The sequence below is a fragment of the Typopeltis vanoorti genome, chromosome 10, assembly GCF_054136105.1.
Source record: "Typopeltis vanoorti isolate ZY-2024b chromosome 10, IOZ_Tvanoo_1.0, whole genome shotgun sequence".
NCBI classification, from domain to species: domain Eukaryota; kingdom Metazoa; phylum Arthropoda; class Arachnida; order Uropygi; family Thelyphonidae; genus Typopeltis; species Typopeltis vanoorti.
In genome coordinates this window covers 58679710-58706654 of record NC_143558.1, presented here as the reverse complement: position 1 = coordinate 58706654, position 26945 = coordinate 58679710, and the positions used below count along the sequence as shown (strand labels likewise).

Sequence of the window (26945 nt, the reverse complement as noted above, 5' to 3'; positions counted from 1 at the left end):
GACCATATAACCCACACTATTTCAGACATTAAAAATATTGTATTACGATTAGGAACCATGAGATGGCGGTACCTGTTGAGCTGTCTCTTCACTGCGGGCTGCTTAAATTAGTGATGGCCATGGACCAGCTATCTGTGATTCGCTACCAGTGGAGATTGAACTGCACGCTCAGTCATCAAAAGTTAGATAGGGATAAAACGGCCTCGCCTCCTCCCTGTAAGGAATAGAAGTTATTAGCTGATTTTTTTTGATAAATTCAGTGAATCATTTTACATTTACATTAAATTAAATTACATTTGAGATCCATAGGAGTAGCACACTCAAAGAAAGACTATAATAAATTTGATTCTACTGTAGATCAACAAGTAGAAACTTTTTTTTCTTTTTTGACTTTTTTTTTTTGAGCGGTTTCTGACTTAGTTGATGTCTTGCAATGACAGGTTGGGATTTCACCTGAAAATTTTTATAAATCCCTGAAATTAAAATTTAGATGGTAGAACTTGCACCGTTTCTAATAATAATATATAGAGTTAGATTTAGTAGCAACAAAGTGAGAGCAACTGTTTGCTGCATTCTCCTCTTGGGATGCCCAGAGAATCTTGGATAGCAATTTAGGATTGCTATGGAGAGAAATGGCTGGCACATGTTTTCAAAGGATAACACGGCTTCGAGTACATTCTTGGAAGAAAAAAAAAGCTCTTATCAGAATACCTTTAGCCTGAACTTACTTTTTTTAAAAAAAAATTGGCATGCAGCATGTTCAAACCCATTCTTCATCAGTTGAGGGTTGAGTCAATTTTCGAAAAACCATGTGCGGCTCACTAGAAGTGTGAATGCATTCTCCTGAAGGGAAACTTAAGTTCAGTCCATCTTCAATTAGTCTATCTGCAGACAGTCGCTGACTGAACCTAGACGATTTCTAGCACAAACAAGTGAGTTTTTTCTCCTGGAAACTCGGATTTTTAGTCTCGTAAACTCAGGAAAATCGACTCGTAGAACGTACATTATTTTAGACAATAAATATCCTATTAGGATTAGGTACCAAGAGATTGCATCACTTGTTTGCCGTCTCTTCATCGGTTGTCGCTTATAATTATTTATAGTCTTGGGACAGCACTCTCTCATTAGCTACTAGTGGAGATTGAACTGCCCGCTCCAGTCTCCAAAAGCTACATAGGTTTGAAAGGGCTTGCCCACTCCCTAATAGTGAATAAAAGGTGATAGCTCATTATTTTTATTCGAAAATCTGACCACGAGGATTCGCTGTATATTATAATAAATGATTCCAAAATGTAATTTTTTATGCCGCTTAAATTAGTGGTAGCCTTGGGCAAGCTATCTCTTTTGGAGAGTGATGGGGGGGGAGTTCAAACTGCAGCAGAGGCGTATCAGATATAACAAGGCCAAGATTATCATTGATTATACTCGTGGATGGATGGCGTCCAGTGAAGAGAGGTGACTGCTAAGTACCGTAATCTCATGGACCCTAATCCTAATACTATGTTTACTGTCTGAAAATTATAAGGGTTCTACGGTTGTTTTTATTCTTACGTTTATGGTACGAAAATCCCGATTTTCAGGGAGAAAAGTCCCGCTTGCTTTTGCCAGAGATCGACTAACTCGGAAACCGATAGAAAATAGGCTTAGTGAAAGTTCCTCTATTAGGCGACTGGAATCGAACTTACGACTATATCTCTTAAGTTCGATTCCAGTCGCCGAGAAGTCGAATGCCATCTCGGCTAATCTACACAGGCGCTAAATTATAATAATAAATTAATTAGCTAATACCTTTTATCTTTATAGAGAGAGTCCGTTTTACCCCTAACTTTTAGAGACTGAGTGGGCAGTTCATTCTCCCCTGATAGCTAATAAGAGATAGCCAGCCCAAAGCTATCACTATTAAGCAGCTTCCAGTGAAGAGACGGCTAATGTGATGAAACGGCTCACACCCCGTCACTCCTACCCATAATCTTGATTCATCATAGTCTATCCTTCTCCTTTCTCCTAAAAATATTCTATCTTTCACCATCTTCCCAAAGAATTCAGAGCCCACCCTTGGAAACTCCGGTTTTAAATTCACATACTTTTGTTTATCTGCAATTCTCCTACATCTTTCTATATATATCTCCACATTTCCGTTGCCCCTTTCTGACGTACTTCAGCTGTGGTATATCAATGTTTATCGCTATACGCCTGATGGTTTTTCAGACGAAGATGACCAAGAACATCCTACAAAGGCATGTCTAAATTTACTCCTTCCTTATAATCTTCATGTATCTATGCATTTAAAATAATAATAATGCCCTAAGAAATTGAGTAAAAACCAATGACATTATAAAAGGTACTCCTAAAGGGGGGAAAATTGGCACAATAGCCATAAAATTAATATTAATTTAGAGGAGTAGCATGGAAAATTTTCCCAAATAATATCTATATATATGAGGATAGATATGAGGATAGATTGATGATCTGTGGGCTCCAAAAACTAGCTGATAGACGTAGGAGAGGAGATATGATAGAGGTATTTAAATTGTTAAAGGGATTTTACAGGATTGATACTGATGATATTCTTAAGACCAATGCAGGATGTGAGAGAACGAGGGGCCATCCCTGGAGATTGTGTAAGAGTGTGGTTAACAAGGGTGTTAGGACTAGATTTTTTACTTGGAGGGTTGTGAATGTGTGGAATGCTTTGCCAGAACTGGTTGTGAATGCTTTAACTGTGAATGAATTTAAGGAGAGGTATGACAGGTATTGTGTAAATAATGGTTAGTGTGTCAATGTCGGGTCTCCCGCGATGAGTCTTTTGACTCCATGGAGACACCGTTAAATAATAATAATAATAATAATAATATTATCTATAGATAATTTATTATTTTTTTATTAGCCTATATTTATTTATGAATAGATGTCGCCAGGGGGTTTTCGTGCTTAGTTTGTTATATGTGACGTGAGTTTGCAACTTTTTGATTCCGCAAATTACAATTGGTGGTGATATATGCAAACGTATTTAATTAGACATCGAAGATGAGTTCAATAGGAACTGGGGTGAGTTTCAAAGGTTTCATGAGAAATACAACTTTCATGTAGGTTCTTCTTTTATGGATTTTTTTTTTCTCTCTTTCCTCCGCATGATTTTTCTATTGCCTAGTAGGAATAGGAATGTTGGTGTAGTGAAGTGCTGTGTCTAAGATGATCGTGATATGAAATCTTTCTGGTGAATGTCAACCTACATACCATTTTATTATATATATTAATATAGTGTATTTAATAATAGTAATATCTCTTTGTTGCTGTGACAGACCGCGATATTGCCGACCTATAAGTGTTTCGGATTGATATTACTGCAGAATAATTTCTTTCCTTGGAAATCTTAAAAAAATTATTTAAGAAATTTATTGTGAAAATTTTCAGCGGGCTTATCCACGCCGATAAAGAAATATTTGTTCAATTTTTATTATTACCGTTAACATCTGACTTCCATGGAGTCGATGAACTCATTGTAGGAGGTCCATACTCTCATGCGAAAAGATCATCAAACCATGTGTCTTAAACCCATTCACAGTTTCTGTACTTGCTATACTTTCAGGCAGTGCATTCCATTTGCTTTCCATGCAAAGGACCCGCATATCACTTCCCTGCTCACACCCTCCTTTTACAGCTTCCAGGAATGGTCTTTAGTTCTATCCATGCCTCTCTCTCTCTCATGTAATCTGATAACAACCTCTCACAAACCTATGCCTCAATCTTATTCTCTCTCGAGAATAAGATTGAGGCGAAAGGTAATAGGCATTATGAATGGTTACCATTATCAGTTATTTTCCATTTTTATCTTACCATCCTTTGATTGGAAAGAACTAAGTTTGAATCCTATCTAGGGTGCAAAGAATCTTTACAAATGTTTCTTCAGATTAAGGTGAGATTAGTCATACTTATGGAGGAGGCAGAGATTTCATTGCCCAAAACACATGCACCAAGAACTTATTCAGTTAGGACAATATACACTGGCCTCCTATCTATAATCACTTTGACCATAATTCCAAACTGCATTGGGACCAGCAATCTTATACATAAAGAAAAGCTTAGGTGTTGTTCATTATCCATAATAAAGGTATAACTAACATCAAAAGAAAAGAATACATTTATTAAGCTTGCTAATATTTCACTAGTTTTGTATCCAGCATCTTCAGAGCACAATGACAACTGTGATAAGCACACAGCACTAACCAAGTAATTGTAGAAACAATTTAAATTTTGATTGGCACCTAATTTATGTGGTGCCCTCTATGGGTCAGATAACTACAAAGCTAATTCAGAGAAGTCTAGCCATTAGGTCTTAAAATGATAGTCTCCCAGATTTTTGATAAATTGATGCAACCATACTTGTTGAGGTTGGGAGATTGCTTCATAGCTGATGCTGATTCTAAATGTTCTGATTGGCTATTCTAAGAATAGCCTCTCAGACTTGTAACAACTTCTATGTAATAAATGTGTATGAATGGAGAAAAACATTTTTATTGCATAGCAGTTGGTTTATTGCTGTGTGCCTGACACAGTTATTGTGCTCTGAAGATGCTGGGTAGAAAACCAGTGAAATATTATTGAGTTTAGTAAATGTATATTTTCCTCTTGGTTTTAATTATACTGTTATGCTTTATTATGGACAACTTTATTAATGTTCAACAGTATTTGAGATATTATTATGTATACTCCTCCAGGAAGTATAAGTGCTTACTGAAAGAGCACCACTTTTTAAGTCACTCATACCTAAATGCATCTCTTTCCTGGAATAAATTGAAGACTTGCTCACACCAGTTCCACATAATATGAAAATGCATCCTAACCACACCTTTACTTAGGTTCCAGGGATGACCATAAGTTCAGTTTCACGCCTACCATAAACTGCAAAAGAAAATCTTTTAATTAACACACGTTTCTATCATATCTCTTCTCCTCCATCTATTCCTAAAACATTGATGAAAACTTTCTGTTTTACACATGCACAATTCCATAAGCCAGTTAACATTTTGGTTAATTGGTGCTGGATCTTTTCAATTGTTTCTCCATTTCCTCAGAACTCAGGTGACCATATATGTGCACAGTAGCCCAGATGCCTTATCAAAGACTTGTGAAGTGGGAGAATAACTGAGTCCTACAGGGTAATGTTCTCATGAACTTAGCCATGTGGTTGCTGCACCTCCTCATCTGCTATAACCTCAAAGTTTCTATCTTTGTTGACTGCTTCCAGCAAATCTTCATATAATAATCTGCCTGTAAATATTCCCTATCTGAAATGCATAACCTTGCACTTGTTAATATTAAACTGATCTTCATTGCCATTTGCCCATATGTGACCAGTCTGTTTAAATTGGTGTGCTTTGTATGCTTTTAAAAGATGAGACAACATTCACTTGAGGTTCATATTTTCAGTTATCACAACAGTCAAGTGTGTATCAGTCAGGGATCCACATAGTTATTCATTCAAGACATATGCATCAGTTCTCCATCAACATGAACAGGTATTGTTGGTTTTGCCAGCCTGGCTTGCAAGACCACTGTATTTTGACTTTTTTGCAAAATCTGAAGAAAGGATCTTCCATTATGTGTTGGTTTTGCCAGACTGGTTTACAAGACCACTGTATTTTGACTTCGAAAAAAGGTAGGAATAGAGGAGATACTTGGTTCATGCGTGATGGAGCTCCACCATACTTCAGTTGGGACACTCAAGGGTATCTTGATCATTGGTTTCTTGAAAGATGGATTGGTTGTAGTGAACCAGTTATATGGCATTTACCTGACCTAGATCCTATCAATTTTTATTTGTGAAGGCATTTGAACTCATTGCTGTACTCTTTCCCAGTGAGGATGTTAAAACTACTTTCCAACCACAGATCAGAGATCCTAGTCTGGCAACTTGCCAAGAAAAGTCAATTCGTGATGAAGGGGTAAAGGATGTAGGAATTGGTCACCAACACGCAAAATCACATGCTTTATACATAAAATTTTCCAACTGTTATACAAGCAAAATAGTTACCACTTTAAAAACTACAATGTTCATAAAAGAAAAGTTAATTTTCCCTCGTGTAATAATAAACATCTCATCCCACAAGACGGATTGATTATCCTATTATCAGAATGGATTCGCCTTCTTCTGACATGCGCAGAAACGTCGAGGGGGTCTTGTATCTGTGAGCGTACAGTACAGGATCACGTTAAACATACATGCACTGCCATCAAATTCATAGCCAGGACAACAGAAATGTTGCTGGCAACAGAAGTCATTTTGAACATCTGCAGTGGGTACATTTCTCCTATAGGTTTTTTTTTTTGCCAGTTAATAAAGGATTTATGCTATTTCTTGACATTTGGTCTTTTATCTGCATTGCATGTCAGCATTAATGCTGCAACTACAAAGGACTGTCTTGGAAATGCAAGGTTTCAGAGACCCATGTTCATTGTGAACTTTTTGTTAGTTTCGAGGTTTGGAGTATTTCTTAAGTTTGGTTGAGGCATGCAATCACTGTGTGTATGTGTGAGAGAGAGTAAGATTATATTCCTAAAAGAAATATATTACACTAAGTTTTGTAGGAGTGAAAGTTTTTTTAAGTAAATTTGTATTTAATTTGATTATTAAACTCAGAATATTCTGTTAAATTTTTTTAATACTGTGAGCCAGCAACTGTCTTCTTAAGCTTAGGTAGTTCTAGAAAAATTATTTTTAAGTATCATGTCTTGATAAGATTGTTTTCTGTACTATTTATAGTATGACTTGTCTGCATCTCAGTTTTCTCCAGATGGAAGAGTATTTCAAGTTGAATATGCACAAAAAGCAGTTGAAATTAGTGGGTAAGATATTAATAATGTCTTAATTATTACAGGACTTTTCCAAAAATAATATATGAAGGAACATTAGTTTTTTTTTGTTAATATAGGGATGAATCAGTGTCCTTTGCTGAATTTTTTTATTTTTTAACATAGATTATGAACAAGTCAAAATATACCTAGTCTTGCCACAAATACTGTTACAACTTCCACACAACCTAGTTGTGTCCACAGAATTGCACGAACAAGGTTCCGTTAGTGTTGCTGTGCACAGTCAACATTTGCATGTTTATTAGTAGAGAGAAATGGAGAGAATTGTCTAGCTGTACAGGTTAACGTGCAGTGGAGAGATTATGAGAACCATGCAGCTGTAATAGCACTTCACAAGGTTTGAACACTCTAGAAACACTCATGATCAGTAGGATGTTTGTGTATCAAACTATAACGATACAGAAGACATATCTGATCACCAAAGAACAGGTTGACCATGTTGTGTTAGGATGCAACATCTTGAGAGGGCTGAAGACACATTTTCACTGTAATCCTGTGAGAATACAGAAAGTGATCGTGAGAGATGAACGTTTCACAGAGAACAATGTCACATGTACTAACTGATGACCAGGGTGAGAGCCTATCATATTCTACTGGGTGTTTCCTAACATCACAGCTTATGTGGCAGAGGATGATTAAATCAAAGGCAATTCTCTGGCATGCAAACAACAGACACAGAGATGTCCTTTTGCAGATGAGAAGATTTTCACCACTGAAGAATTGTTCAACTGCCAAAACAATTGGTATATGTCCCGGATTGGTTGCAAAGTGCGTACCATAGCACCAAGGATTCAGAGAGGTCATCACCCTGTGTTGGCGATGGTATTGTGTGGGTGTGGATGTGTGTGTGTGAGAGAAAGAGGGTGTATCCAAGTTGCATTTCTGCAAGAAAGGGATCAAAATGTCTGCCAAAGCGTGTATCAAGACACCATGCTGGAACCTGTGATATGGCCACTGAACAACACCTTGTTTCATGGTAGGCAGTGCTTCCAACAGCAGGACTCAGCCCTGTTGAAAGGTCCCTGCACCAATAGTAAATAAATGTGCCAGACCACATATCGCCATCTGATTGGCCATCTGGAAGTCCCGATCTGAATCCATTTTACTTCAAATTGTGGTCCGAGCTCGAGAGAGTATCCTGCATAGCATTTCCATTGGGTGTTGTGCATTCCACTATTGGTATGTGGCCACACAGACTTCGGGCATGCGTGAAGGCAAAAAGGGGACATTTCGCACATTGAGTGCCGTCATATTCACATTATACATGTGATCTGTATGTGTTGAAAGCTGTAAATGATTTACTAATGGATTAAAGGTTTATGCACTGTTTAAGTTATAACAGTATTTATGGCTGCATTTGCATACAAATGAAAGTGTTGTGTGTGTGTGGGGGGGGGGGTATATATTTTTACTTCCCTGACTCACAAACTAAACTCATGAATCTAGCACATAGGTTTGTTTCCCAGGAAATCTCATATGCAACCTTTTTTCCAAATTACCCTTTTTAAACTCATTTAACCCATTAAGTGATTGAGTCTTCACACTCTTGTAACCAAAATAATAATTGCTAATTAAAAATAAATAAATAAATAAAAAAGACATACAACATCAAATTAACTACAGTAATCTACTGTTTACCCAACTTCATTGGGAAAGTGATTTTTTTTTTTTTTTGTTTGCAATTGAAAAGATTGTTAAGTTGAAGGTACTCATTCTGTGAACTGTAGGTATGTACCACTCTTGGAGCCAATGCATGCTTTTTGCATTATTGTTAAATTAAAATATAACCACTGAAGCTTTTTGGTTTTGTCAATTTGATTAAAAAAAAATAGTAAATAACATTTTTTGGCATAATGGTTTTTCTCACAAGCATACATAAAAAAAAAAAAAAAAAAAAAAAAAAAAAAAAAAAACCAGATAGCCATTAGAAGATTCCTGAAGCAAAGAGAAAGAGTTATCACAACAAACTGCAAACATAAATGGTAGTTTCACTTGCTATATTATATTTAGCCTATTTCTAATGAAAAGCTGCTGTTTTTCCAAACTGTTTACAACTTACTTCCTTTTAATCAAATAGAGAATTATACCTCTGTTCCAATCCAAAAAATGAATAACTAAAGTAAAATACAGTAAGAAGATAATGGTGTCCAGTCTGCTATGAAAATTTTACTAAACTCATCTGCTAGCTTACAAAGAATTACAGTGGAAAAAAATAATAAAATATTGCTGATTATTTTAAAGGTAACTAAAATAATAAATTATAGTTAGTGAATTGCAAGAGTATTCTTATCCCTGCAAGTTGTAGGTTAGAGCTCCTTGATTTCTTGCTCTACCCCCCCCCCCTTTTTTTTTTCACTTTTTTATAATAGAAACATTTTTCCATCAAGGCTAGGATATATCAGTATTGCAGAAGTAGGAATGCTATGGTTAGTGCCAGTGATATGATATTTTATGGAAATTATCACACTGAAAGTAGGCCCGTAGCTACAAATACAGGTAACCCTCGTATAACACAGATGTTAGGTTCCATAGAAATGCGCGTTATATAAACCGCGTTATGCGAGACTTGGATAACATAGAAAAAGTAGGGTTAGGTTCCGAAATCGTTTTTTTTTATTATATAAACAACAATGGCATATCCAACAAAAACAATATTTTTTATTTAATTCAGGTAATTCATGTAAGTTAAGAAAACATAAACTATGAGACATATGTAGTATAAAATTATAAAAATTACAAATTGTACATAAACTTCATTGCACACAATCAATAAATGTTTTAGACACAAAAAAAAAAGCGCATATTTTAATCCTCATTACTGTCTTCAGAAATAACATTTCGTAGATGTTCTTTATTTACGAGTGGCTGGACGTCACCAACACTTGAAATCTCTTGGACATCATTTGTATAATTCTCATTACATACTTCGGCTGGTTTAGTTATCATGAAGTCAGTAATAAGACCTTGCTTACCACTATGCTGCAATTTTTTATTAAGTTCATAATATGGTGCTAAACAAATATCCAATTGTCTTGTGAATTATCCGGAGTGATCATTTGAGGGATCATTATCTGTAAAATAACTTCCTAACCTTCTTGCTAAGTCCAATCCCTCTGCTAATTTCTTTAAACTGAATTCTTTAACGGATCATCACAATCAGAATCTTCGGCAGAACTTTCGCCGCCAATTTGGTTTGACGTCATCTATTAATTGTACCAGTTGCTCCTCATTTAAATCTATTTCCTCATCAGTTAATTCACTAATTTCGTTTTCAACCATATCACAAAAGCCCTCTCCACCAAAAAGGTGTGCGACATTTATTATACGACTTAGCTTGGCATCCATTGGAAGTACGAAATTTTGTTCCAGAACGGCTTCAAGCCATATTTTTTTCCAGCAACCACTCAGTGTAGAGGGTTGTAATTCCTTAATGGACAGAAAAATAATTGTCACACAATTCAATATTGAAAACTCTTTCCATGCTTGAGGCAATGTCATTTTATGAATTAGATTCCATTTTTTCCAAAATTAATTGGAATGTTCGATGAATATAATATGACTTAAATGTTGATATTATTCCTTGGTCGAGTGGTTGAATAAGCGAAGTAGTATTAGGGCAAAAAGTTATTTTAATATTCGGATGGCTTAAATTTGTTGGGTGGCCTGGTACATTATCTAAAATTAGTAGAATTTTGAAGTCCCTATTCTTTTTCTTTGTATAACGGGTACAAAACACTTGAAAAACCAATTTTCAAACATGCTAGCTGTAACCCATGCCTTTTTCTTGGCCCACAATAGACAGTTGGGTGGACTTGTCGAGCCCTTTCATTGCACGAGGATTTGTGGATCAGTTAATAAACATTGGTTTTGTCATGTAATCACCTGATGCATTACTACAAAACAGTAGAGTAATTCTATCTTTGGAAACTTTGAATCCAGGAGCTGATCTTTCATTTTTCGAAATATAGGTGCGTTTTGGCATGTTTTTTCCAACATAACCCAGATTCATCCACATTGAACACCTGGTCTGCACTGTAACACCTTTAATGATTTTTAAAAGTTCTGCTGGGTATTTCAGGGCAGCTTCAATGTCTGCTGATGTTGATTCTCCCTGGATTTTAAGATTATACAAAGAAAACCGCTTTTTAAAGTTTTCAATCAACCCTTACCGGCACAAAATCCATGCTGAGAGATTTCTTCTGAAGAATCTTGATCGAGTTCTTTTAAATGTTTGTAAACTTTGAGAGCTTTTTGCTTAATAAGATGTCCATCCATAGGAATTTTCTTTTGAGTGCAATCTTCTATTCAAATCATTAGAGATTTCTCCATTTTTTTCTATTAGAATATCGCGTAAACAAGCAATGTGCTTTGCACTTACCATTGATCAAGCAAAAACACTTTCTCGGATTTTATGTTCATATTGTTTGATTGTTCGAATTGTTGATTCATTTAAATTCAGAGTCCTTGCAGAGTCCTGGTTTTTCTCCAATTTTCAACTGATCCAAGATTTAAATTTTTTTTTTTTTGAGAGAAATGAATTTCCTCTTCAATGTTGGTTTTTTCCCTTTCGTTGCAGTTTAGTAGCCATTACAATAAAAATAAACTTTTAGATAAAAAAAAAAGCACTACATATTGTATGTAACTCGCCAGAAAATAAACTGCTCAGCTTGAGAATAACACACTTATGATTTTTAATGCGCTTTCCTGGCCAAAAACGAAGACAATTTTCAACAATAAATACTTAATATAGAGTAAACCCTAGATGGCGAACCTATGACACTTGTGCCAGGGGGTGGCACATCTGAGAATACAAGGGATATCCTTTTATATGCTTATAAATTCTTCAACTTTTTTTTAATTACCTTTAATGATATTGGGAATGATTTGACAAATGACATACAGCTACTGTACAGCCACAGATGCGTGACCCTTCAACACTTCTGTGCATGTCAAAAGAAGGTGAATCTATTCTGATAATAGGGTAATCAATGCATTTCATGGGATAAGTGTTTATTATTATATGTCGGGAAAATTAGCTTTTCTTTTATGAAAATTCTAGTTAAAGTGGTAACTATTTTGCTTGTACAATAATTGGAAAATTTATGTATAAAGCACATGACTTCACATGTTGGTGGTGGCCAATTAATCTATTGTTTATTTCTTTCTTTCCTTTAGCATGAATTGATTATTCTTGGCACAAAGCCAAGGTGGGTTCTACGAAGTGTGGGCGTACAATATTTACTGATGATGTAAAGATAGATACAGTAATCAGGAATGCTGCTGATATGCAGTACTTGCACAATGATTTGAATAGACTGCAATTATGGGCATAGGAAAATGGGTGTCAGTTCACTGTCTGCAATTGTGAAGTCATTCACTTCAGCGTGATTAGATCATCATCATTAGTGTTCTGTCTCTTAACAGGTCCAATGGTATACCTCAGCAGATTCTCTTCCCCCAATTTCCTCTGTCTCTTGCTTCCTCCTTCATTTCCTGATATCTTCTTGTTCCCATTATATCATCAAGCATCATTAGTCGTCTTCTTCCTCTTGGTTGCTTTCCTTCAATTTTCCCTTCTATCATTCTTTTCAGTAGTCTGTCTCCTCGTAATACATGTCCTATCCAGTTATGCTTTCTTCTTCTTATGGTCTTTAGTAAATTCCTTTCTTCCTCAATGGTGATTTTTTCAGTCCACTTTTTCTCCATTCTTCTCCATAACCACATTTCAAATGCCTCCACCATTTTAGCTTCTTTCTTCCTAATTGTCCATGTTTTTTGACCCCCATATGTTTTTGACCCATATAAGGTCATACTCCAAATATAGCACTTAATAAGCCTTTTCTTTAGATTTTTATTCATTTTATTAATAAAGAAATTTTTTTGCTATAAAAGGCATATTTTCCTTTGTTAATTCATTGTTTTATTTCCATGTCACATTTTCTATTTTCTTCTATTATACTACCAAGGTATTTGTATTGTCTCACTTGCTCTACACTTTCTCCATTCATCATCACCTTGATACTTCCTGGTTTCCTGGAGACTCTCATCACTTTTGTTTTCTTTGCGTTAATTTTCATACCATATTTCTTGCATATATTTTCAAATTTTTGCATTAGGGTGCTGTAGTTCATCTTCGGTATTAGCTAATATTGCTTGATCATCTGCAAATGTAATATTTTGTATTGTTCTTCCTCTAATAGTGATTCCTCTTTCCTCTTCATAAAATGCTTCTTTTATCATTTCTTCTGCAAATATATTGAAGAGCGTCGGTGACAGGCAGCATCCCTGTCTTACACCTCTGCCAATCACACATTTTTTAATTTTTCCTACTTTTGTCTTTATTATGGCCACTTGGTTCATATATAATTCAGCTATTAACCTTCGGTCTCTAAAATCTAAACTTATTTTGCGTAATATTTCCATCAGATTTTCCCATTTCACCATGTCAAATGCTTTTTCAAGGTCGATGAAACAAATATAAACTTCTTTATTTACTTCTATATTCCTTTCGCATATGGTCCTCATTACTCCAATTGCATCTCTGGTTCCTCTGTCTTTTCTAAATCCAAATTGATCATCCCCCCTGAAAATACTCCACTCTATTATACAATCTTTGATTTAATATTCTTAGCAGTACTTTGGAGGCATGTGAGAGTATGCTTATAGTTCTGTAGTCACTGCACTTAGCAGGATTGCTTTTCTTTTCAATTGGTATAAGAATACTCTCTGTGAAATCTTTAGGCCATACTCCTGTTTTGTATATGAGGTTGCAGAGTTTCCATGTTTCTGTTATACCTTTTGTTCTCCAGTTGTTTTAGGATTTCACTAGGTATTTCATCCACTCCTTCCATCTTTCCACTTTTTAATTCCTTAATTGCTGTTTCTACTTCTCTCTTTAGTATTTCAGGACCTCTTTCGTTTGTTGAGATTTCATTTTGCTCTTCCAATTCAATTTTTGTTGGTCTTTAATTTTTTGCATAAAGTTCTTCAATGTATTCCTTCCATCTTTCACCCTGTATTTCAATATCATACATTAGTTTTCCTTGCTTATCTTCTAATGGCAAATTTCTTATGCTTTTTTTAATATTTGTAATTTCTTTTGGTTTTTCAAACATTTTATCATATCGCCCCCCCCTTTTTTTCCATTTCTTCAAATTTCTTTACATTCTATTTTTAACTATTCCTCTCTTGCTTTATCAGTTTCTCTTCTCAGTTCATTATTTAATACTTTGTATTTTCTTCTTCCCTCTTCAGTGTTTACATTTTTACATCTTCTTCTTTCTTCCATTTTTCTTATCATTTTATTTTTTAGGCCATACTCCTGTTTTGTATATGAGGTTGCAGAGTTTCCATGTTTCTGTTATACCTTTTGTTCTCCAGTTGTTTTAGGATTTCACTAGGTATTTCATCCACTCCTTCCATCTTTCCACTTTTTAATTCCTTAATTGCTGTTTCTACTTCTCTCTTTAGTATTTCAGGACCTCTTTCGTTTGTTGAGATTTCATTTTGCTCTTCCAATTCAATTTTTGTTGGTCTTTAATTTTTTGCATAAAGTTCTTCAATGTATTCCTTCCATCTTTCACCCTGTATTTCAATATCATACATTAGTTTTCCTTGCTTATCTTCTAATGGCAAATTTCTTATGCTTTTTTTAATATTTGTAATTTCTTTTGGTTTTTCAAACATTTTATCATATCGCCCCCCCCTTTTTTTCCATTTCTTCAAATTTCTTTACATTCTATTTTTAACTATTCCTCTCTTGCTTTATCAGTTTCTCTTCTCAGTTCATTATTTAATACTTTGTATTTTCTTCTTCCCTCTTCAGTGTTTACATTTTTACATCTTCTTCTTTCTTCCATTTTTCTTATCATTTTATTTGTAATCCATGGCTTTTTAATTATTTTCCCTTCCACAAAACCTATCTCTTCAGCAGCTGTTTCATATTTCAAGTTTTTCAGTTGATTCCAATTTGCATTAACATCCATAGTTTCTTCAGATATATTCTCTTTGTTCCTTATTTTATTTTCCAGTTCTTCTCTGAATTTCCTACCTGCATCTCCTTTGAGTTTTTCTAGGTTCCACCTTTTCTTGCTTTTACCTTTGTTTATTTTCTTATATCGTATTCTTAATTCCATAACAAGCAAATTATGGTCTGAGTCAATATCAGCTCCTGGATATGTTGATATCCTTTTTACACTGTTTCTGTACCTGTTTTGTATTAACATATAATCAATCTGGTATCTTGCGATATCACCTGGCATTTTCCATGTATATCTTCTTTTTGGAAGTTTAAATCAAGTATCACCAATTATTAGTTTGTGTCTTTTACAAAACTCAAAGTCTTTCACCTCTCTCATTCCTTTTTCCAACGCCATATTTTCCTGTTATTCCCTTCTCTACCTTTTCACCTACCACCGCATTCCAGTCTCCCATCCAGATGGTACACCTTTTAGTTCTGTCTTCTTCCATTGACTAGATATCCAATGTCATATTATATTGGTGGTGGTATGCTATAAGAAACTGATAAGGCTAGGGATCTTGGAGTGTTAGTAAATAGCAAGTTGAAGTTCAGGAACCATGTAACAAAGAATGTAAATACAACTCAAAAGATAAGTTCACATTTAAAGATAAGGATGTCATTTTGCCTCTTTACAAGGCCTTGATAAGACTTCACTTGTGCACAGGTCTAGTCTCCTGGTTTCCATTGTGATTCTGATATATTGGAGAGAGTGTTAAAAATGATAACAAGTTTGTGCAATACTGATTATGAAGACAGATTGAGAATTTGTAGACTGCAGACACTAGCAAACAGGAGAAAGAGGGGGTGATATGATTGAGACTTACAAAATTCTGAAAGGATCATAACAGGATTTCAATTGATGGAATTTTTCAATTTATGGATGGTGTAGAAAGGACAAGAGGGCGTCATTGAAAGCTGAGAATGAAAGCCACTAAGAAGGGGGTAAGGACTGACAGTGCATGGGAAGCATTTAAAAAATACTTAAAAGATGCGATATCAGAATGTGTCGTGAGAGTTCGGAGAATAAATAGAGTAGGAGTCAAATGGATGTGTAATCTTATTAAGCAAGAGATTCGTAAGAAAAGGACGATGTGGAAGGAATACTGTTTGCATAAGGATGATGTCCATTATGAACGTTATAAGCAGCAGGCTAGAATAGTCACAACTGTAGTACGGAAAGCAAAGTCTGATTATGAAAATAAACTGGCTCTGTGTGCTAAAGACAACCCACAATAATTCTGTTGATATGCTGCAAGTAAAAGAAAGAATGAATATGAAAGAATAACTTCTAAATCCAGATAGCGTGAGGGTTACAGATGCAAAAGAGGTTGTTCAGTTAATGAGTGCCCATTTCGTTAAAAAGCTGTCGACCTGGTGAATACAACATTGAGATCATTGTTACCTCTTCACTAGATGAAGAAACGCAGGTGTTTGAGGCTGAGGTATTAGAGCTGTTGCACAAACTGAATAAGAATTCAGCAATAGGGACTGATGGGATATCAGCACGTGTTCTAAAAGAGTGTTCAGCTGAACTGGCCATTCCTTTGACCAGGATGTTTAATATGAGTCTCAGAGCAGGGAAGATTCCGCAGGAATGGAAGGGTAATTCCATTGCACAAGGGTGGTGCAAAGACCGATGTATCCAACTATCAACCAATTAGCATCTCAGTAGTGGTGGTGAAGATTTTGGAATAATTGGTTAGAGCCCTCATTCAGAAATGGGTTGACATTGAATCTCTACTTTGCAACGAACAACATGGGTTTACTAGTGGAAGGTCATGTTTGAGCAACTTGCTCACATTCTATAACAATGTTAGCATTGAATTAGACAAGGGGAATGGATGCACCATGATACTTTTGGATTTTGCTAAGGCTTTTGACAGATTAGAACATGGCAGACTGCTGAATAAATTGGAAAAAAATTGGTTTGGGTTATACAATATTAGCATGGATAAGAGGATGGCTGACTGACAGATATCAAAAATGGTATACAGGGGATCCGAGTCCGCAAGGTTTATGGCAATAATTGGGGTTCCACGAGGATCAGGGCTTGGTCCATTGTTATTCAATCTGCACAGTAATGATATTGGGAAGGATTTGACAAGCAACATACAGTTATCTGCTGATGATGCAGAGATAGGTAGGGTAATCAGGAATGCTGTTGATATGTAGGGTAATCAGGAATGCTGTTGATATGTAGTCTTTGCAGAATGGTTTGAATAGGATGGAATTGTGGGCATGGGAAAATGGGTGTCAGTTCAATGTCAGTAAATGTAAAGTCATTCACTTTGGCATGATTAGATATCCGATATATTATATTAGTGGGATTAGGCTAGAAGAAACTGATGAGGCTAGGGATTTTGGAGTGTTAATAGATAGGATGTTAAAGTTTAGGTGCATGTGACAAAGATTGCAAATACAACTGAAAAGATAATTGCAATGCTGAAATGAACGTTCACATGTAAAGATAAGGATGTTATTTTGCCTTTTTACAAGGCCTTGACCTCACTTGGATAATTGTGCGCAAGTCTGGTCTCCTGGTTTCCGTTGTGATTCTGATATATTGGAGAGAGAGAGTACACTCTCCTTTGTACTCTCTTAAAAATGAATCAGAATTGTGGAATACTGATTATGAAGACAGATTGAGAATTTTTTGACTGCAGACACTAGCAAACAGGAGAAAGAGGGGGTAATGTGATTAAGACTTACAAACTTCTGAAAGGGTCATACAGGATTTCAATTGATGGAATTTTTCAATTTATGGAGGGTAGGGAAAGAACGGGAGGGCATCCTTGGAAGCTGAGAATGAAGGCTGCTAAGATGGGTGTGAGGACTAGATTTTTCTCTTAGATGGTGGTGCGTGGTTGGAATGGATTGCCATTCGATGTTGTGAGTGCAAGCAGTGTGAATGAATTCAAGAATAAGTATGATGGCTGGTAGTATGTGGCCTTCCTCGATGAGTGTCTGACTCTCTGGAGGTCTCTCTCTTAATAATAATAATAATTGTTTATTCTAACATATTAATGCATAAAATATTCTGCATTAATGTTTTGATTAATGAAATGAAAGTATTTGTCTTGGAACTACAAAGGATATCAAATAAAAACAAGATGCCTAAATTATTTTACTTCTGTATAATTTGTATTGTAGCTATTGTGCAACTTTCTTTTTTGAGACAGACAGTATATGTAGTGGTGGGGGTGAATAAGTGTAAACAGGATTAGAGTTCATTCCTTGTATTTAAAACCATTAGCAATGAACATTCACTTTCTCTTACTTATATATCATATTTAAACGTCATTTATTATATGAAATGTATGATTTCAACCCAGATGTTATTGCTGAAAAGGAAGGTATGAGAAGATTGTCATGCTGTGATGGCAATTCCCTGATTCTGTTAGCAAATTTCTAAATCTCCACGCTAATGCATCTTGAATGCTTTAATTAGTAATTTTATTTCTCTAAAAACAAGCAGTACTAATTTCTTATTGTTAATGAGGCAGAAGTATATACTAAAAATCTGCAGCGAGTAAAATATAAAAGTGATTAAAATTAAGTAAAATTATGCACTTTTAAGTAAAAGTGCATAATTCTGCTAAACAATAATCTGTGCTAGAATCATTATTAATAATAATAAGCTAATTCTTTAATGAAATAATTTTAATATACATATGTTTCCAACATATTTTTTTTGAAATAGCCTACAGTGCATATTGTATTATGAAATACCTGATAAACATAAAAGTGGCCAGGAAATTAATTTAATTACTTAGAGTAAGTTATGTGACTGATTAAAGTGTGTACATTCTAGCAAAACAATTTTGAAACCAAAAGTTAATTGCTCTACACTGAGTTAAATTCATTTAATTACTTAATCACTTAATTGGGCTGTTATTTCAGATTAGAGCATTGTGCGTGTGTGCATGTGTGTCTGAATTACAGCAATAACTGTCATTTCTCTCGTTATCGACAACATTTCGTAAACAACATTGTTTATATACAAACATTACAAAACCTTTGACAGCTCATACAAAATCACAATTAAGTTCTAATAACTAATTTTAAGAAATTTACTTTGCATCTTAACAAGACTTCATTAACCAAAAAAAATAATATTTGAATTCTTCATGCTCACCACATACAAAAAGAAACATCTGTATAACTAACAACTTAACAAATACCACATTACCGATTTCTTAACTAAACTTGTTGGATATCTGAATTTTAATACAGATATCCTACAAAAGTTCTTGAACTGTTTTAAGCATAACCTCCAGACTTGTTTGAAAGAGAGAGCAAAATAAATGTGAATACAAGGATAAGGACAAATAAAGTATTAATCTTTAATAGCCAGATTTTTCAACTTGAAAATACAGGTCATCATTGATGGCATAAAGCTAGTGGAGTACAATGTAGAACATGAGCAATGAATCATTTAAAGATTTTGATTGATTAGAATGAGACTTTCCCATATCTTTGGTAAGGAGAGAGAGGAATTTTAATTCAGGTTTGGCTAATGGAGCAAGGTTTCAGCATGCTCTTTAAACAAACATTTGAACTTGTGGCAGAACCTATGGACTAAACATGTTTCAGATTAGAGGATATTGTGGTTTGTATCAATTTCATGTTGTGCTAGGCCAGATTTCTTATTAATGATGGTGTTCTTTGTACCTGCAATTGCTTCTCCACAGAATATCCACTTTCTCTGAAGCAAGGAAGGTTACAGTCACAAGAAACTTAGTAGTGCCAGAAAGAGGAGATCATTTATCTTTAGAAGATGGGAACCAAGAAGAGAGTTTGAAAGGAATAAATGTAGCCACTAGATTGTATTTTTAAGGATTCTTGAGATTGATTTAGAGATGCCAGAAATATATGTGATCGAAACCCTCTATATTGTTTCATGGTTGTTTGAGGTAGATTTATATGAATGAAAAACATGCATAGTTTGTTTTGAGAAGCCATTCATTTGCATAAAACACTTGATATCCAGAAGTTCTTGGTTTTGGTTTAGAGCAGCGGTCGGCAAACTTTTTAGACCATTGACCCCTTAATGGAATCCTTGATCCCTCATCAACCCCCCCATCATGTTAAATAAATAAATAAATGTTATCAATACTAAATTTCTCGATTTCAAAATAATAATTCCTTCACCCTTTTACTTCGTTACTGCTTCTCAATAAAAAATATTTAAAGGAAATACTTAAACATTTATAAAGAACATTAAAAATTTAAACCCTCTTTTGACCCCTTGAATAGCCACATTGACCCCAGTGGTTGATATCGGCCACTTTGGCAACCCCTGATTTAGAGCATACAGTAAGAGCATGATGTAAAAATTTTTATGATTCCACTTTTTTGAGAAGGATAGTGAGCCACTTGGTATTGTATGTAGCATTCAGTGAAGGTAGATTTGCAATAAATGGAAGTAGTTTTGCCTGAAGAGTAACGGGAGAGCAAGAGCATGTAAGGCTAGTTTGTTTTTCTTTCACTATTTCCATAGTGAAGTTTATCAGGTCACTTGGCAAAGATCTTGTCAAAGTACTGTACCAAAAAAAAAAAAGGCTGAGGTTGTATAAATAAGAAAAGGATTTCTTCAATGTGTTTTAAATAATCCATTTTTCTTGTTCTATTTTATTTATGACCCAAGTTGCCGGCCTGGTTGGCTGAGTGGTTAGCATATCCGCTCTCCAGCCAAAAGGCTGAAGGTTCGAATCCCGCATTGGGTATAGATGTTTGTGATTGTCTGTGAAAATAGTAGTGGTGATGGTCGACAGTAGAATGGCGTTGGTGTAGATGATGAAGGTAGTTGCAGTTGATGGAGTGATGGAGACGGAGAGTTGTAGAGTAGGTACCCTCCCTCGATGAGTCTTGGGACTCCCTGGAGGTGTTACGTAATAATAATAATAAAGAATCTCAAAATCATTTGAAACCTTTTTCTCACAAATAAATGGATATTAACTTGAAACAGTGTGAAAACTGCAGTACAAAAACTCATTTTTTTGCTAAACACCTGTTTGTCACACATGACAAAGTTCTTAATTTGGATAGGTGTTTTGACCTGTGCATGCAAAAATGAATCCCTACTTTGTCCAACTCTTCAGTAATGAAAATTTTAAATTGATGAAATGTGCATAAATTAATATGACACCTCGTATCAAAGGCTGTGCAATGGTATGTTAAATTTTTTTTTCGCTTAGTTATACTATAAATTAAAGATGCCAAGAAATTATATTCTTGGTTTCATCCTTTATCCAAGTATAAGCAAACAAAGTTTGCATGTGAAGTCACTTCACGACTTGGCTACTTGTATATAGAGGCTAATGATTTCACATTTGCCTTAGTATCCAATAATGCCATGCATACATCCTTATGGACACATGTAATGCTATGCATTATGGGAAGGGCCACTTTCAACTTTTATTGCAGTCTCATCAGTGGGAACCAGACCCAGAAGTGATATCATCGTCATCAAATTCCTGTCATGTACCCTCAAAGGGTGTACAGGGTATGATAGTACTACATGAAAAATTTACATCATTGCTAACTTCCTATCTACAATTTTCCTCCAAATCAGTCTGTTACTTGTCAAGACTCCAACATTATCAGATCTTATATTTCTATCATCTAAGGCACTTTGTACCGTATCAATCCACCTATATCTTGTTCTTCCTCTAGGTCGTTTTCCTGCCAACCTGGCAGAGAACACTTGTTTTGCAAATCTTTCCTCGCCCATTTTGCTTAAGTGACCATACCACCTAAACTTAGCTCTGCTAACGCATTCCTGGATGCTGACAATGTCAAGTTCTTTCCTAATATCCTCGTTTTTAATATGATATTGCCATTGATGCCATCTGTTCACGTCTCTAAGCTTTCTCAGGACTCTCATACATGCAGTTTCTAGTCTTTGGTCAAGTGTTTTACTTCTGACCCAGCTCTCAGATCCATAAGTTAAAACTGGTTTGAACACTGTCTTGTATACAGCTAATTTAGTGTTCCGACTAATTTCTCTATTATTCCATATAAATTTATTCAATTGACTTTAATTCAATTTCTCAACTATTTGTCGTAAAGTGAAGATCGGATCCTGAGAGCCTCTATTTTGCCTGAATCCAGCTTGTTCTTCACCAAGCTTTTCTTCCACAATTCTTCTCACCCGTTTCTCAAGTATACTTGCATAAATCTTGCCAGGAACACTCAGTAGGGAAATACCTCTGTAATTCTCACATTCAGTTTTATTTCCCTTTTTATACGAGGAATGTTCAATAAGTAATAAGACTAATTTTACTGTCGCGAAACCACTCATCACAATATTAATTTCTGTGGAATAAAGAAATGTTGCTGTCTGTATTAACAAAAGAGATTGATAGATGGCGTATACGGGCTGATGTGCCAGAGTGTCACGTGACTAGGCGAAGGTTGTTTTGGCACGACTAGTCGTCAAAATGGAAGCATCCTTGGAACAGCGTTATGCGATTAAATTTTGTGTGCGTTTGCAAATATCGGCATCGGACACTTTTAACATGATACGCGAAGCTTTCCACGATGAAGCAATGTCGAGGGCAAGTGTTTTTTGCTGGCATAAAACTTTTAAGGAAGGAAGTCAAAATGTGGAAGATCTTAAACGTGAGGGAAGACCTTCAACGTCCATCACAGAGGCAATGATCAAGACAGCAGCGATTATCATCAAGGAGGATCGCAGAATTACGGTACGCCAGCTGCATGTTGTCCTGAATATTTCTGTGGGAAGTGTTCACTCAATCATGGCTGAATATTTGGGACTGAAATGTGTTTGCGCCTGATGGATTCCCAAACTCTTGACACTGGAGCAAATGCAGCATCGAGTGGATGTGTGCACAGAATGGAAAGAAAAACTGGATCAAGAAGGCGACAACTTCTTAAAACGCATCATTACAGCAGATGAAGCTTGGTTGTATCACTATGACCCTACAATGAAACAACAAAGCAGTGAATGGAAGCATCCGTATTCGCCTACCCCCAAGAAAGCAAAAACTGTAAAATCGGCATTTAAAGTTATGACCATAATGTTTTTTAACTACGAAGCCATTGTTTACCAACACACTGTAGAACCCAGGAATACCGTAAATGGCTCATACTATGCTGATGTGCGGATCACATGCTGTACTGACAATGGTACAGCATGTGAAAAGGAAGCTTCCATTGCTGAAGAATGGCTTCTTATTGCACCACGATAATGCAAGGCCACATATTGCTGGTGGTGTAGTGGACGTTTTGCAGAAGAACAACATAGATATCCTACCATGCCCTCCATACAGTCCTGATCTCGCACCGTGCGATTTCTGGCTGTTTCCTCAGCTCAAGAAACCACTAAGAGGCCGCCATTTCGAAATCAACAAAGCATGTGTAAAAGCTGCGGAGGCGGTTTTAAAAGAACTCACAAAAAACGGACTTTCACCTGTGTTTACGAAGTGGACGCAATGTTGGAACAAATGCATCGCGTCTCACGGTAGTTGCTTCGAAAAAGACCATGTAAATGATGACGATTAAAGATAATCTGTTTTCTTTTAAATATAGTCTTATAACTTATTGAACAGCCTAAGTATATATGGGTACTGTGAGAGCTCTACTCCAATCATCAGGAATTCGTCCCTCTGTCCAGGCTTTCTGAACTATGCAGTGCAGCCACTGTAAGACTTTTATACCATCATACGTCAGCATTTCTGGTTGAATAACATCCACTCCTGCTGCCTTTCCACATTTCAAGCCTTTGATGGCTTTTCCTTCTTCAAGTATGGATATATATTCCTGACTGTATGCCTGGTCAGTGTCTTTTACCACTGTGCTATCACTGCTTGTTTCATTTAGCAATTTTTAGAAGTAATTACTCCATACTTAAAGGATATCTTTTTCTCCTGTTTTCATGTCACCTTTATCATCTTTAACTCTTTTTACAGCACTCTTTCCTCCATTTCTAAGCTTCTTCAAGAACCCCCCCCCCCAGAATATCTTACCACCTTCTTGATATTTATTTTCTATATTCTTGCCAAAGTCATCTCACGACTTTCGCTTAGCTAGTTTTACACAGTGTTTCACTTTCTCACCTTTGTCTCTGTGTTCTCTAAGAGCACAAGCTGACTTATTTGCCAGGAACTTTTGATATGCTTACTTCTTTTCCTTCACTACCTCTTTAACATCCTCTGTCTACCATGGAGTTTGATTTTTCTATCCTTGCAGACAACCTCACCACATACCTCTCTAGCTGAATCAATCAGTGTTTTCTTCAAGGCTTGCCACTGAATCTCCAAGGTTTGGTTCCTGTTCTCAAACTCTTTCATTTTTTCTTCAATAATCGTTGTGTATTTTAGTCTACAGTTCACATCTGAGAGCTGCTCAACTTTTATTCACTTTAAGACTTTCTTACATGTTATTCTTCTCAATATGAAATTCAGTTTTATCCTCCTCAAGACTAAATAGTGAGCACTTCCAATTTCAAATCCTCTGTACACTCTGGTGTCCTTCACCAGGGAGAAAAAAAACATCACTATCAACAATAACATAGTCAATGAGACTTTTCTTATTCCTTGCTTCTTCTCTCCATGTGAATTTGTGCACATTTTTATGTTGGAACATGGTGTTAGTAATAACCAGTCCGTGTCCTGAGCAGAAATCCAACAGGTATTTGCCATTATTATTAGCTTTGCTCTTTTCTCTAAATTTTCCTAAAATATTTTTGTATGTCTGACAATCATTTCCTACTCTGCTATTTAGATCCCCAACAAGGACTAACTTTTCCTTTTTCATTGTGTCAGTTGCTTTCTCTAAAGCATCAAAAAATTCCTCCACTTCTACCTTAGTAGAACCTTCTGTGGCACCATAGGCACAAATAAATCTCATCGTCCTGTTCCCCATTCTCATATTTGCCCACATCACTCCACTTGAGACTGTCTGCAATTCAAGAAGATTAGCCTCATATTTAGTGTTGAATACTATAGCTGTCCTTCTTTTCCCTGATTGTTATTGCCTGAATATAACATTTTGTATTATTGCTCAGAAAGATCTCACCAGTTTTTGTCTTTTTTTGTTTCAGTCACCCGTATTATGTCGATCTGGTACTTATCTTTGCCATTCAGGCTTCTTATATTGACAGTACCAATCTTTAACTCTGGTGATGTTGAGTTGGGGTGTGTTTTCAGATTTGTTCTAGTAGCTAACTTTTCGCTATTCACCCTCTTTCCCTGAGAACACAACGGGGGTTTGTTTAACTGGGTGATGCCCCAGCTGGCATGAAATTCTGTCATGTTGTACCATCATTTAACCTCCCAACCGGCTGGTGTGGATGATATAGTCAGCTCTCCCTAGCTTTTTTCCTGGATCAAAACTTCGTCGGCATTCTACCTTTTATCATGCCATTACCTTCCTCCGCCGATAATCTGGTTACGGCTATTCTATAGCCATTAGTGGATTAACTGTTGTTGAGTGACCTTTGTGTACCCCTGTCTTTACGTCTATTGTGTTGCATAGAATTTCATTTACTGTCCTAAGTTATTTGACCTTTCTTGCCTCTAAAATGATTTATTGTGTCTCTTCCCAAAAATTGAAACGAATTTCACATATGCGAAAGAAATCAATCCTGAAATGACCACTCATCAGCTTTTGCAGTGAATCTATTTAGTGATAGTAAATTTTGTGTATTTTATACTACAAATCAGTGCACCGGAAGAGTTGCACTGATTGTTCTTTCACTTTACGTATAATAATTGAATAATTTTTTTCCGAATTTCAGAATTTTCAAATGTTTGCTTTGAAAATATTATGTCAAATATTAATATTTTTTAATAATATTTATTGAAATAAATATATCCTTTTGCTTTCGTTTCTAGCCAAATAGCATTATATGGATCATCACATTTCAGTTTTAGAAACGATTTTTTGTTATTCATAAAGACAAAATAAAAAAAAAAAAAATGTTAAAATGCTAAATTGCATTACTCGGTTTCCGATTGTGTCTTTTTGGTATCAAAAATTTATATCCAATGATATTTTAGCAGTGATTCTTTGCCTTCATCTTTTATTTATTTATTTATTTGTATTATGCATATTACAATAATATCCAGTGCATATCGTCGTAGATATGTTGAAAATATAATATGAAAAATATCATATACAGAATGATTCAAAATTTTTGCTCATTTTGAAGATTTTCTAATGCTTACCCCCCCCCCCCCTTATTCTCTCCTGGAACTGAATTGCATAACTACTCTAAAATTCTATACAGGTTTGAAAGCTTTTTCTAGACAGTATTCAAAATCAATTACTTCATTTTACCATTTTGACAAAAGATATACGGCAATCAGATTGTACCGTGAAGCTTCTAATTCTGTTCTATTTATTTGCAATCTAAAACCAGCTGTTCTACTGTCTGCTGAAATTATGTGAAATTTTAGAAATAATATACTATATTTTTACCATGCAAAATTGTTTATATGCATACCACACAAAAGAAAGTTCAGTAGTATTATTTTTGTTTGTTTTTCTTTAAAAAAATCTAAATATTCTGCTGCTGGAAGCTATTTCTGAAATAATCTACGTCTTATAAATACTTGGTAATATCCTCTTAGCGGGAGGAAAAGTTGAAGGCTTATTACTCTCAGTGCTATTGAGAAGAAAGGGGAGAACACTAAAGTTGCACTAAAGTGCCTCAGACTGTAGTTCAGAATATGTCAAGAATGTCTTGTTTCCTTTTCGATTGTTGATTACCTATATCCTAACAGAAATACTGGCATTTCGTTTACATGCTTATACATTATTTATGCCACAATAATTGCTTAATTTATAATGAACAGTTTCACTTTTATTATCAAAAATTAGAAATTAAATCATACAATTATCTTGAAAAAGAGGATTTGAATTATTTTCAAAGAAAAGGTGCATATGCATTTCATAATCTTTTTTTGGGGGGGGGGGTATAGACCTAATCAATCTGCGGATATTTCAGATAATTTATTTCATAAATCGTTCGCAAGACAACTGTTACAAACGTAAATCACTTGGGGAACATACCCATTCATTTTAG

General features: G+C 35.4%; 1 protein-coding gene across 1 annotated transcript in view; it reads left to right on the top strand.

Annotated features, from left to right (window-relative positions):
- Positions 1-2920: 2920 nt before the first annotated feature.
- Prosalpha7 (proteasome alpha7 subunit) overlaps positions 2921-26945 on the top strand; it is a 168459-nt gene continuing 144434 nt past the window's right edge. Inside the window, exons 1-2 of the mRNA XM_090399365.1 lie at positions 2921-3048; positions 6764-6846. Of these exons, the coding sequence (XP_090255491.1) occupies positions 3028-3048; positions 6764-6846 (104 nt within the window). The 5' untranslated portion in view covers positions 2921-3027. The remainder of the gene's footprint in view (positions 3049-6763; positions 6847-26945) is intronic.